Source organism: Hippichthys cyanospilos, chromosome 13, assembly GCF_059441005.1.
Source record: "Hippichthys cyanospilos isolate Australia breed blue-spotted pipefish chromosome 13, RoL_Hcya_1.0, whole genome shotgun sequence".
Classification (NCBI taxonomy): Eukaryota; Metazoa; Chordata; class Actinopteri; order Syngnathiformes; family Syngnathidae; genus Hippichthys; species Hippichthys cyanospilos.
In genome coordinates, this window is record NC_142381.1 from 7,513,840 (window position 1) to 7,526,053 (window position 12,214).

Below are 12,214 nucleotides of genomic sequence, written 5' to 3' on the forward strand. Positions count from 1 at the left end.
ATATGCTATATATGCAAGAGCCGCTGCGACAAAATTTCCTGTCATACTTGAGAATTCTTTCGGGCTCCGGTCAGAACAAATGAAGCAAAAATACAACAGTATATTTCCTCCAATTTTCGCACAGGGAGGGTGGCCAGGCCAGCTTCAGGCACTTCTTACATGCATCTTGTCATACAATGTTCCCAGAATAGCACTTGGCAAGAGGATTCCAACATGTCAGATTGAGTAGTGACATCTTTATTAGCAACTGCAGAACACAGTCAGCATCCTCACGGTTAATATCCTACCCTGCTGTGCACGCCGACATGTGTGTCAGGGAGCACTTGAGGAGGAAGGCTGGGAGAACATGCACCTCCTGTGGATGTGGGGCCAACTCGCTTCATCTGTGTCATGTCTCAGGGGTTGGAAGTTGTGCACACAAGCAGACAGTGAACCCTTGCAGGGTCATACCAGTATTCAGAAATATGAGAATAAGATTGGCTTTAAGAGTGATAGAGTCCTCGAGTAATTTGAGTACCACAATTCCAATTTTTCCTGCCTTGGATACCTGTGTACAAGTCAGAAAAAAAATTCAAGCCTAGGGCAGAAACAATTCTTCATGCTCTGCATGACAGTAAAACACAATGGAAAAGCGGTCAGTAGGCCAATTCCCAAATAAATCTACTTACCAAATAATATGTGGGCACAAATTTCTCATTTGTTTTTTGAAGTTGTTGACATTTAGTCTGAAAAATTAGCTTGAAAAAAGTTGGAAAAACACTGGCTTAGTGCTTGATGTTACCATAACAACAGTCACCAACTTCGGATCTCAAGGGCACCTCTCCAGGATGTTTTAGGTGTAACCTTCTTATCCGACACACATGATTTATAAAATGACAGGATTATTATCAGGCTCCCTTCCTCATGAGCTGTATGAATTGGGTGTGTTGGTGGTTGGAAATTTCCAAAACATGCTTGGATAAGTGCCCTCAAGGACCGGAGTTGGTGACCTCTGACATCGGCTCTTTTTCCGTGTTTCAATTTCAACATGATCTACCATAAATGGGGGATAGCTTGTATTTGTTCAGTCGGCGTAGCAACGTTGCCTCTCAGCGGGCAGAACAGGGATAGCCTTTTCACGCGTGAATATTTCCAAAACCTGCGTGAATCTGAAAACAGCGTGTCTCAAATAAAATGCGCGTGCCCGTGTGAATGTCCATTCAACACTTCCCCAACTGAACTTGGCCGGGGGAAAATAGTGGGAAAGTAGTACATGAGACAAGGGGACACGTAACTGATGAGAGCTCGGTGGAATCATCATTTTTACTTATACCGTATGTGTGCGTTTTACTTGGCTCTGGATAACCAATAACGGAGCTATACTGACATCTGCTGGAATTATGGAATAAACAACAGCAGATGCCATAACTCGGGGTGAGTATACGTTTGGTTCTTTGGGACATTCAAAATGGCGACCAGAGTGCCATTAAACATCTATTTTTGAGTGAACGTTGAAGTCCTCAGCCCGAGAGAATATTATTTCAAGCAGGACTGCTGGTAGTGCTTCTTAAAAGTTTTCTTTGAAGTTGTAGGCTCGTCACCTGCCTTTTGACTACGCCTTTTCCCAAAGATGTCTGTTTCTTACTCATTTTACTTCTTTGCAAGTAATTTGACGACCAGTTTAAAAAATAAAACGTTTTTCAAAATATTTCAGCCTCAGATAACACATTAAACGGAAACAGCTCATTATTTTAGGGGCAGCTCGGTACCAGTTGATCTACGAACTGGTGGTTGGGGACCCATGCTGTATACCATGGGCATAGATTTTGAGCTTTTGAGCTGAGACTAACTCAATCAGTCAACAAATTTGCCAACAGTAAGAGCTTGTGAAAAGAAGAACACTCAAGTTTTAGTTGACATCTCTGGTGTGCACATTTACTGTTGAGGGACGCGGAAAACAGCATTACTACTCACGTCCAAAACATAAATTAATGGGAGGTTTACTACAAGAAAAACACAAAAGGGAGCTGACAAAAATAATTGCATTACGTCAGCTTCCTCGACAGACTCAGTGAAACAAATAGCAATAACAACCACATTAATTTGTCGACAAACGTAAATGCTCCACAATATTACATAAGCATGTGACTGAACTCATCAAAAATAAGTCTACTTTTTTCTAAACTATTCACACTTTGTACAAGTGGCTTGAGAAACAAAAAAATACTCTTGCAGGCATTTCATTGTACTGGATCCCAGAAACGTATATACACCAATTTTGATGTGAAAGTGATGGCAAGAAAAAAAAAATTGACAATCATTAGGCAACAAATTTGTTTTTTGTAGTGGAGCCGCTCTTTGTAGCCGTGTCGGCATGCGACTGATAGCCAATGACCACTTTAGAAGGGACTCCAAGACGCTCTTTGTAGACACGTCTATCAAAAAAGAGAAACCGTTACACAAATAGTGTCAAAATATATATATATATAAATAAAGGCCAACATTACAGCTGTCTGCTAACCCTATGTTGGTGATGGCCTCCTTGTTTTCAACATCAGTGGTCCAGATGGCGATCTTATCCCCTTTGGCTCGGACATTGATGACTGCGCCGCACACATCGTCGCTGTGGTCGTCAAACGCTTCGCCCACGAGACACAAGAGCTGCAGTGCAAGGACGTCCTCTCGTATAAGGACATTACGGGGACGTTACGACCTCTGGGTGCAAAACCCTACCGTCTCCAACCAGAAGCGATCCAGGTCGGCCTTGCGCTGCTGCTTGGAGAGCGTGATGAGCCAGCGGCCACCTCGTCGGTTCCGCTCGTCCTCCCACATGGGATCAATACCATCCTGTAGACAAAGACAGGCAAAATGCAAGACATGTTCCTAGACCCATCAAAATACCAATTGAGTAGCTCTTGACGGAAGTGAGTATTCATACCTTAAAGAGTGAATAGTCACAGCCAGACATCAAGTTACTGGACAGCTGAATATGGTTATACAGCCTGACGTGGAACAAAAGGACACATCTTGATTAACCTCAACGGTTACCTAAATGTTGCAAGTCACAGAAACTTACGCCCAAAAGTCCTCCACAGTGTCAAATTTGGAGATGAGTCGAAGGTTGGCCTGCCAAGTTTTGCTTTTGTCATTCTTGAAAAACCAAAGAGCCCACCTGCACATGTACAACAACGCTGTTGTTGATGTGTATTCAAAAGTATGTTCATGAGACTAGCATGTAGCGAAGACTCGGATTCTAGGACTGACCTGTTCTGTAAGGGATGCTTGATGTATGATTCTGGACTTTCAACCAATTTTTGAGCAGCCGTCTCACCCTCTTCCTTCTCAAGGTTCGGCGTGTTGGAGGGTAACACCTAATCAACAAAACAAATACACAAAGGTTGATATTAACAAGAAGAACCAGGTCATGATGAACAGACCTTACAAGAAAATCTGAGGGGATTTTATTTCAATTGTTTTCCCTTTCTCTTACAGGAGTCACTTGTAAGTAGATATCGGATTTGGCTGCTTGCAAAAAGCAAAACATATTTTACAAACTTCGAAGCAAATACATTTCTGTCAGAATCATTTAAGCGATTCCTCGAATGACATTAAAAAGCAACAATCGTCCAGTACCATTTCACTGTAAATTCGTGAAGACACTGTGTGACGTCATTTCGGATTATTCCATGCAAAATGAGCAAGTTTTTAGGAAAAATCTCAAGACGTACATATTAAGAACATAAGCGCAGCTGGGTATCCACCAGCACCCTGGAGAGGGACTGATGCTTGCTGGACTGATTGATGTATGCTGACTGTACCCTAAGTGAGTAGAACTTTACACGTAAAAACGGCTTTTTTTTTCACTCGGTGGCACTCGTGCGCCCTGGTTAATTTTGCGACTCAATGCTCAATGGTTGTCTTTGGCAAACATACACGCACCCAAAAAAAATGTATAGGCAAGCCTGAAGCGACTTTAAAACGGCCAGTAGCACACATTGCACTCACCGTAAGAGCGGTCGCCATCTTGGAGGTAAAGCCCTCCTCCGTGATTTTTTTCTCTGTAAATAAGCTGATTGGACCAGAAGCAACGCTGCAGTACGCATGCGCTAGGGACTCTGACGTCACGTGACGTTTCGTTTTCGCTCACAGGTGGGCCAATGAAATGCCCCCAATATAGAAATCTTAAATATATAAATATTGAAATGACACTACTGTACAGAAAAACTAAATAATAGATTACATATAACTAATCGTGTCTATTTTAGAATAATTAATGTTGATATACATGGTCAAGTTGTTAAAAGCAAAAAAATAAATTAAAAAAAAAATCAAAGGTATCCTTTTATTATTTTAACCTTTTTGCGGAGTGCACTTTTTAATGATTCGTCAGTCCATTGCACTTGTGTGCCCTGACTTCATTCCCCAGCTGAGGTTGTGTGCACGGTTTATTTATTTTGAATATCTTTTCACTAGAATATTACATCTGAATCAATCAAATATAATTACTAAAGTAATCTGGTTATAAGTGTGCCTATTTTACTGTGATACACTATTCATAAGTGGATCAACATAAATATATATGAAAAAGTGGACAGAGGCAACTTTTGGATGCTTTATTTTAATAGAACTGCTGCAACCGTCATGAAATTCTTCAGACAAAAATCCTTTTTGACTATGAATATTATGTGACATGAAGTGCTTTTGGAACGCTGAAAGGTATATGCCACTTAGAAAATGCTTCACTGGTGGTTGAGGCACTTTAGAAGGTCAGGACTGTGCGGATGCTGCACAAAAAAAAAGAAAAGGAAAAAAAAAAAAGAAAACGTGGCAGTGTTAGGGACAAAGTTCAATCAATCAAAATAAAGGACTACGGCATTAATGAGCATACCTCTTTCCAGAATGCATAAGGTCAAATCCCTCATTAATCTTGTCGAATGGCAGTGTGTGTGTGACAAATTCATCCACCTTCAACTTCTTGCTCATGTAATCCTCTACCAGTTTAGGGACACTTTCCACGCTCTTCCAGCCTGTGGGGGACAATGTTAAGGGAGTCTTCAGATAACATACAAACAAAAAATGACTCACCTCCAAAAGCAGTGCCCCGCCACACTCGTCCAGTCACTAGCTGAAAAGGCCTGGTGGAGATTTCCTGTCCAGCTCCGGCAACACCGGCGATGATGCTCTCACCCCAGCCTTTGTGGCAAGCCTCTAGAGCAGCTCGCTGGAATATCCAACTGCTTGATTTCTTTTCCTACTAAGACTGACAGGCTAGCGAACACGACATCTCACCATGATCTGCACATTGCCGATACACTCAAAAGAGTAGTCCACGCCGCCGTCGGTCATCTCCACCAGCACCTCGTTGATGGGCTTGCTGTAGTCCTTGGGGTTGACAAACTCTGTGGCGCCGAACTCCTTGGCTTTGTCAAACTTGGTGGGGTTGATGTCGACGGCGATGATGCGTGTCGCTCCGGCCACCTTGCAGCCCATAATGGCCGCCAGGCCGACAGCTCCCAGGCCGAAGACGGCGCACGTGGAACCAGGTTCCACCTTAATGGAAGGCAACACACAATACTCTTCGGGCACTTTCATAAGGCTCTGAAAGATGTACTGTGACATGTACAGGAAGTGCGGATATACACTCGTAGCAGGGCCAAAAGACTGTGCCAAAAGACTGCACAATTTGCTTTGGTTCCCTTTCTTTTTTTGAGGAATTCCCTTCTTCTTTTATATAACGAATACTTTTACCACACTTTAGGTTTTGCTTGGCCTCAGTGGAAAAGTATTAATTTAAATGGAATAATTAAAGAAAAAAATATCTGTGAGAATCCATTAGAATATACCAAAGCGTATGTGGCCTATATCCTTAGAGCTCTTTCCAACAAACCCACCCACCTTGGCAGTGTTCAAAGCAGCACCGTATCCCGTAGAGATGCCGCATCCAAGAAGGCACACCCTGTCAAGTGGAGCCTTCTCATTGACTTTGGCCAGGGAGATGTCCGCCACCACAGTGTACTCTGAGAAGGTGCTGGTCCCCATGAAGTGGAACACTTTCTTGCCCTTGCAAGTGAAACGGGAGGTCCCGTCAGGCATCAGGCCCTGACCTTGGGTCACTCTGGAGAGTGGGAAGAGTCAAAGGAGCAAAGTGTTTACTAAGTCAAAAAAAAACAAAACAAAAAAAAAACAATACTGAAAACAGTTGGTGGTAAATAATTGTCCAACATGAGCTGTCACATAACAGTAAGGGACTTCAAAAGCAGGAAATAATGAGCTAAATTAAATAACCCACATTTTGTCAACAATTGCGTCAATTGTTGAGGAAGTTGACTGATTTGAAGTGTCCCAAACATGAAAAGTCCACTCTTTGGAGCTTTAATCCATGCTAAAATGTTGATTTATCACCCCAAAGTGTTATATTCCGTGCATTGATGCATTTCTAAGCATCCGGTGTTTATTCTGCACTCTTACACCGGTCCTGCCCAAGTAGGAAAAAAATGACTTGAGAAAAGCTTATGACTACATGAGTAAATACACGCCAACCTTATCCACTTTGTTATCTTTTAGTTCCAAAGTTGAGGAGGAGAGATTTGGTAAGAGTCTGCCAAGTAAACACCAACATTTCATTTATTAGTTACTATTAGTTATTAGCCAGACAGTTAATGTCAATCACCGTGGGCAAAAATTTTTTATGAAAATTACAGGAACAGATTTGATAGAAGGAATGTTTGTCAGTCAGTACGATCCATAGACAATGTTTTGCATTTTAATGTCTTTAAAATGCCTGTTTTTGGCTCCTTCATTCATTCTGCGACCCTCATGAAGATAAGCAGTTAAGTTGATGGCTGAATGAAAGTTTCATGGCTGGAGAAATTTAATGGCATTCTCAAAGGGGCGTGGCAGTCACACAATGAGAAGTAAGGCCCGGCAACAAAACATTTAATTTCTAGGTTACAAACATAGCAGTCCCATAAAACTCATATTTAATGGGAAATTAAATCGTCATTGTGCCAAATGTAATTGAAATGCATATATTTAATTGTGCAAAGCGTAAAAATACCATCTACGTCCTTTAAATCTTAGCACAGAATTAGATACCTTTACTGCAACATGCGAGAACTCATCCATGCTGAAAACGGTGAAGTGTACCTAATTTTCTGGCAGAGGTTGGTCTTGGGATTCTTGCAGAACTTGCATTCTCCACATTGAGGCACATACAGGGGGATGACAGTATCGCCTTGACAGAAACACACGTCATTATTCTATCAACCGACGAAAATGTAAATTCTTTTGAAATCCCAAATGTGCCCAGGACTGCTTACCGGGCTTAAACTTCGTGACTCCCTCCCCAACACTCTCAACGGTGCCAGCGCCCTCATGGCCCAGAATTATGGGGAAGACGCCCTCTGGGTCACTGCCGCTCAGGGTGTAGGCATCAGTATGGCAAACTCCAGTGGCAAGGATCTGGGAAAAAAAAACAAAAACGTGAAGTTCCCAATTAAGTGTGCACCACGCAGGTCAGCTTTGCCTTACCTTAATTCGGACCTCATGGGCCTTGGGTGGAGCTACCTCCACCTCTTCAATGATCAGAGGCTTGCTTGATTCCCAGGCTACAGCAGCCTTGCACTTGATCACCTGAAAAGTCAAATCAAGCAATGGGGCCATTTTGTATGGAATCAGATGTTTGGCTACAAATGCAGAATTTCCATCGGTTAATCTCTGGAGGCAGAGGCGTGCTGATAAAGTTAAGAGAGTGTGTGTGTGTGTGTGTGTGTGTGTGTGTTTGCGAGTGAACTTTGAACTGTATGTGAAACTTGTGGGGGGAAAAAAAAACGGTCACTCTTTCAAAAAGTGTTCCGTTATTAGCGATACATTATATGCTTGTTAGTTTACTAAGACCACCCTGCCAACGAAACCTCTGTCATTTTTCTTCACTAGAATCTTATGTAACTTAACCGGAGTACCGAACTACTTGCATTGTGTAGAACAAAAAAAAAAAAACGCCAAGGGAACGTAAATCACAAAATAAACTTTAGAAGCCAGACGAATTTACTCTAAACTGGAAAATATTGACATTAAATCTGTTGAATTGCATCTTTTACCCACCTTACCAGAAGTCGCCATGCTCCTTCACTGTCTTGAAGTCGAAGGGTGTAAGCAAGGTTTGCGCAGCCTTACAGGACAGTTTGACCAATCAGATACAGGGAAAGATATGACGTATTTCCGGAACAGCGCCAAACGGTAATTTATTTATCCTCATGAAAGGTCACTGCTTCCGCAATCCCGCCAAAGTTTGTTTGAAAAAAAAAAACAAACATAAATATATGATACGTAGAAGGCACAAAGCTAGTGCCGTTTTCTCTAATTGTTTACACACTCGAGTAGTGAGAGCCGGAAAAGACGCCTTGACCAATGCGAAACGGGAATAGTAGTGACGTTTTATCTTAAACCAAACGGAGCAAATTCATTGAAAATGCTCCTAAGTATTTGTACGCCGCGACACTCTGAAGTTATCACCAATAGACCTTATGAGAAATACTTGTGCCTTATGTTTGTTTTTTGAGCATTTTGGGAGTTCATTTATTACATATGCCTTGTGAAATGCTTTTTTGAACATTATTGGTTAGATGGGAAAACTACTTTAGTATATGAACGCACATACATACATGCGTGTGTATATATATATATATATATATATATATATATATATATATATATATATATATATATATATATATATATGTGTGTGTGTGTGTGTGTGTGTGTGTGTGTGTGTGTTTGTAATTTTGATATTTAAGATGCACAGAACAAAGAGAACTTCATCCACTTTTAGCACCTTTTACCCCTTGATCTGGGTGTTGCTTAATACAACACTTCGGACCATAAATTAGTCGAGACTTAATATCTATGACCATAAATCAAGATAGCAAAAGCCCTTATGTACAAAAGCAGCAGATAGTCAAACGAAGACTTAGGAATGATAAAAAAAAAAAAAAAAAAAACCAATATTTTACAAAAAACATTTAATCAAACAAAAGAATAATCATTTTCAACAAAGGTAGAACTCAGGATCCAATTCCCCTGCACATACTTGTCTGTTACTGTTTGATTCATGAATGTACATGTTCAGATTATTATGACATGCCAAGTTTATCTCATAACCTTTAAAATAAAATAACAAGATCCATAAAAGGGGGGGGGGGGGGGGGTCAACACAACAAAAGGAAACAAATTCACTCGGAAACAAATTTGTAACCCTCACAGAGGACTAGGAAAAATGGAGGACCCACTGGAAGATCATCTGCCACCTGCAAAAAAAAAAAAAAAAAAAAAAAAGAGGCTCAGCACCGATACAATGACACAGTAAAGGCTACATTCACAGTGCAAGATGTGATGCCAATTTGGTGTGTTTTGGTCAAACCTGATCTTTTTATGTACTCATTCATATTGCAACAAAGAAATGCAACTTCTCATGAACAAAACGTGTCAGGATGTAGCATGCCTGGACAAAATGCATGACATTGAGTGACCCCCGGCCTCTCCTCCCCTCAGATAAAAACGCCAAGCCACACTGTTTACACAAGCAGGAGTTCTCGTTAGAATGTCATATTGCCCGAGTTGCGATGCTGGAGGAGGAAGAAACATTTTGGGGATATGAGGCATCACTCCTCGTTCCATGGAGACATTAATTAAAGCTGCCGTCAAGTCACAGTCGCACATAATAAATGAACCTTCGGTGTAAATGAAATACTACCACCACAAATGTCAGCTCATCAAGTGGGATACAGTAAAAGGCAAAAACGAAGTCAGCATCGTCATACTAAAAAACCTTGCAGACTCATTGACGATTGCCAGGAGTAGTCTCCCCTCTCCTGAGTCCTCTTGCCAACACACACAGAGCACATGTAATATTGTGTAGGTCGGAAGTGTGCGAATGAGCATTCATGCTGCAGATCCATCACATCCATATCCAATTTATATCCACATATTAAAGAGGCCCAGGTAAGATTTGGAACAAAAAAGAGATATCTGAACTGTACTTTTCAAAATGCACAAAAAATTCAGATTCACAAATGCATATCAGAATTGTGCTACAGTGTGATTGTAGCCAAAAGACATCAAAATGCCAGTCAAAATGTGTCGCTACCTCTGAATCCACGTCCTCCGCCACCTCCTCTTCCTCGAAAACCCCCACGTCCACCTCCTCCGAATCCTCCACCTCTCCCACCTCCTCCATAACCACCTCTGCCTCCTCCTCCTCTCCCACCCCGGAATCCACCTGAAACAGCAGGAGTTTAGTGACAATTGTTAAGAGAAAGTCATCATACAGGTACTGGCTTTCTATACAGTAGAAAGGCATTTCAAGTTCCGTACATTTAGGTAAGGAACAAGACTTGTAACCGCAACACCTTGGAAACTTAAATCTAACTAGCAAAAAAACTGCATGACTCAAACCCTGGCCAATAAATCGCTAATGAAAGTGGTTTTAACAGAATGTCAAACCCATGTAAGACGTGTGAACTACTTTAAAAAACACACACACAAATGATACTAAGGAGGGGGGGTGCAATTAGATGATTATTCATTGTTAATCTCGAACATATAATCATCAACATAAAACCAAGATTATAAACATAAGACCAAAATCATTTAAAGAAATTCATCACCTCCACGACCACCGCCCCGTCCGCCACCTCGGCCTCCTCTCGATGGACCCTTTTCACCAGGTGGCCTTGGCAGGAATCTTTGCAGTGGAAGAAGCTTCATTGGATCTATATAAAACTGGACAATAACATTGGTCAATTACAAGACAGTTTAATGCCTATTTGCATGTAAACCAGAAGTGAATGATTACCTTCTGCAACTTCTTAAACGAAGATGCCTTCATGTTCTCAGACAATTTGACGGAAAAATACTGAAAAGGTGAATTAAGGAACACTGTAGCAGCAAGAATGTTCTAACAAAATATTGAAAATATGCTCTGATTAAATAAGATACAAAGTCCCGTAGCTGTCCAAATATCTCATCCACTTTTCCGATCTGCTCCTTGTTTTCCAGGTAAACTGGTGCGTTGAAGTAGGGAACCTTGTTTTCATCAGTCGTGCATTTGCACACGATGTCGTCCTCGCAGGGATGCACAAACTCTCCCAAGGCTATGCAACAACAGTTATGGTACAATTTTATCCAACTGTTTAGTGGTATTTCAAATTGGCGTTATAATTGTTCAAACTAACGTTAAAAACATGACAATCTACATGCTACTGCTAATTTAAACTGCGAAATATAGTCTGCAAAGAAGATCCATACGACCCTCAATCGGCTTTCATTAATTGTCATAAACGTAGCACTCACCAACAACGTAATCTGGGGGTCCATAATCTTGTTGTCTGAAACCACCACGACCCCCACCACGGCCGCCAAAGCCACCTCTGCCGCCGCCACCGTAGCCACCTCTACCGCCGCCGCCTCGGTTATTATATCCTCCTCCTCCCCGGTTATACCCTCCACCTCTTCCACCACCTCCTCTGTAAGACATTCTTTAAAATATATATCTGGAATAAAAGAACACACACACACACAAATCAGAATGTTGAATTGACGGGTGAGCACAACGGACTGATGATAGCTAGCAGCTAGTTTATCTCCAGCCTTATATGTATCAATTTCTAAGCAAATTACTGCGTGTTTGCATTAACTTGCAACGCAAAATCTTTAAACGCAACGTCAACACGCTTAAAATTGTACAAAATCATCTCGATTGCATTTCAATTACGTTACCTAAGGCTTTGGCATCGACAACAATTTCCCACAGCTCTCCATGTGACAACACGTGTGACTACATTCTGCCGTAAAGCATTTTGTCAGTTGACTGTCGCGATGAAAAGACGGTTGAAGACGAAAGGTGTCGCAAAACCGATTGGCCATGTAGAACAGTAATTGTTGAGCCAAAAAAGTAATAAACAGCGCTAAATATTTAAACGCGGAAGATATGAGAGAGTAATATATAAAAATGATGGTAATATTTGCATATATGGGGTTTCGATCATGTATTTAGATTATTCCAGAATGTACATTGAGTTTTATTCAAATGTCTTTTTAAAGTCAATGTACTACGTACTACACTATTAACTGTCAGGTAGCCTTAAGGATAAACACTATTTACTACTTCCATAACTGGAAATTGTGGTGCATACTAGTACGTATTTGCCTTCCCAGTGTTATTCAGCAGAGGGCCTCC

General features: G+C 41.3%; 3 protein-coding genes across 3 annotated transcripts; all 3 read right to left on the reverse strand.

The window, feature by feature from the left end:
* Positions 1–1,863: 1,863 nt before the first annotated feature.
* Positions 1,864–4,015, reverse strand: LOC148413672 (eukaryotic translation initiation factor 4E-1A-like). The gene is made up of 7 exons (XM_088431355.1): positions 3,985–4,015; positions 3,244–3,350; positions 3,056–3,151; positions 2,918–2,981; positions 2,713–2,826; positions 2,501–2,640; positions 1,864–2,414 (listed from the first exon to the last, which is right to left on the reverse strand). The coding sequence occupies exons 1-7, from the start codon at positions 4,000–4,002 to the stop codon at positions 2,300–2,302; spliced, it is 654 nt and encodes a 217-aa protein (XP_088287481.1). The 5' UTR covers positions 4,003–4,015; the 3' UTR covers positions 1,864–2,299.
* Positions 4,016–4,577: 562 nt separating this feature from the next.
* Positions 4,578–8,175, reverse strand: LOC148413673 (alcohol dehydrogenase class-3). Its single transcript, XM_088431731.1, has 9 exons — positions 8,083–8,175; positions 7,510–7,611; positions 7,299–7,440; positions 7,126–7,213; positions 5,875–6,094; positions 5,269–5,529; positions 5,065–5,200; positions 4,868–5,006; positions 4,578–4,763 (listed from the first exon to the last, which is right to left on the reverse strand). Exons 1-9 carry the CDS (start codon positions 8,098–8,100, stop codon positions 4,739–4,741), a joined length of 1,131 nt encoding a protein of 376 aa, XP_088287857.1. The 5' UTR covers positions 8,101–8,175; the 3' UTR covers positions 4,578–4,738.
* An 807-nt stretch (positions 8,176–8,982) lies between these two features.
* On the reverse strand, positions 8,983–11,838 carry gar1 (GAR1 homolog, ribonucleoprotein). The gene is made up of 7 exons (XM_088431732.1): positions 11,755–11,838; positions 11,329–11,528; positions 10,975–11,129; positions 10,832–10,891; positions 10,644–10,758; positions 10,124–10,255; positions 8,983–9,284 (listed from the first exon to the last, which is right to left on the reverse strand). Exons 2-7 carry the CDS (start codon positions 11,510–11,512, stop codon positions 9,274–9,276), a joined length of 657 nt encoding a protein of 218 aa, XP_088287858.1. The 5' UTR covers positions 11,513–11,528; positions 11,755–11,838; the 3' UTR covers positions 8,983–9,273.
* Positions 11,839–12,214: the final 376 nt, after the last annotated feature.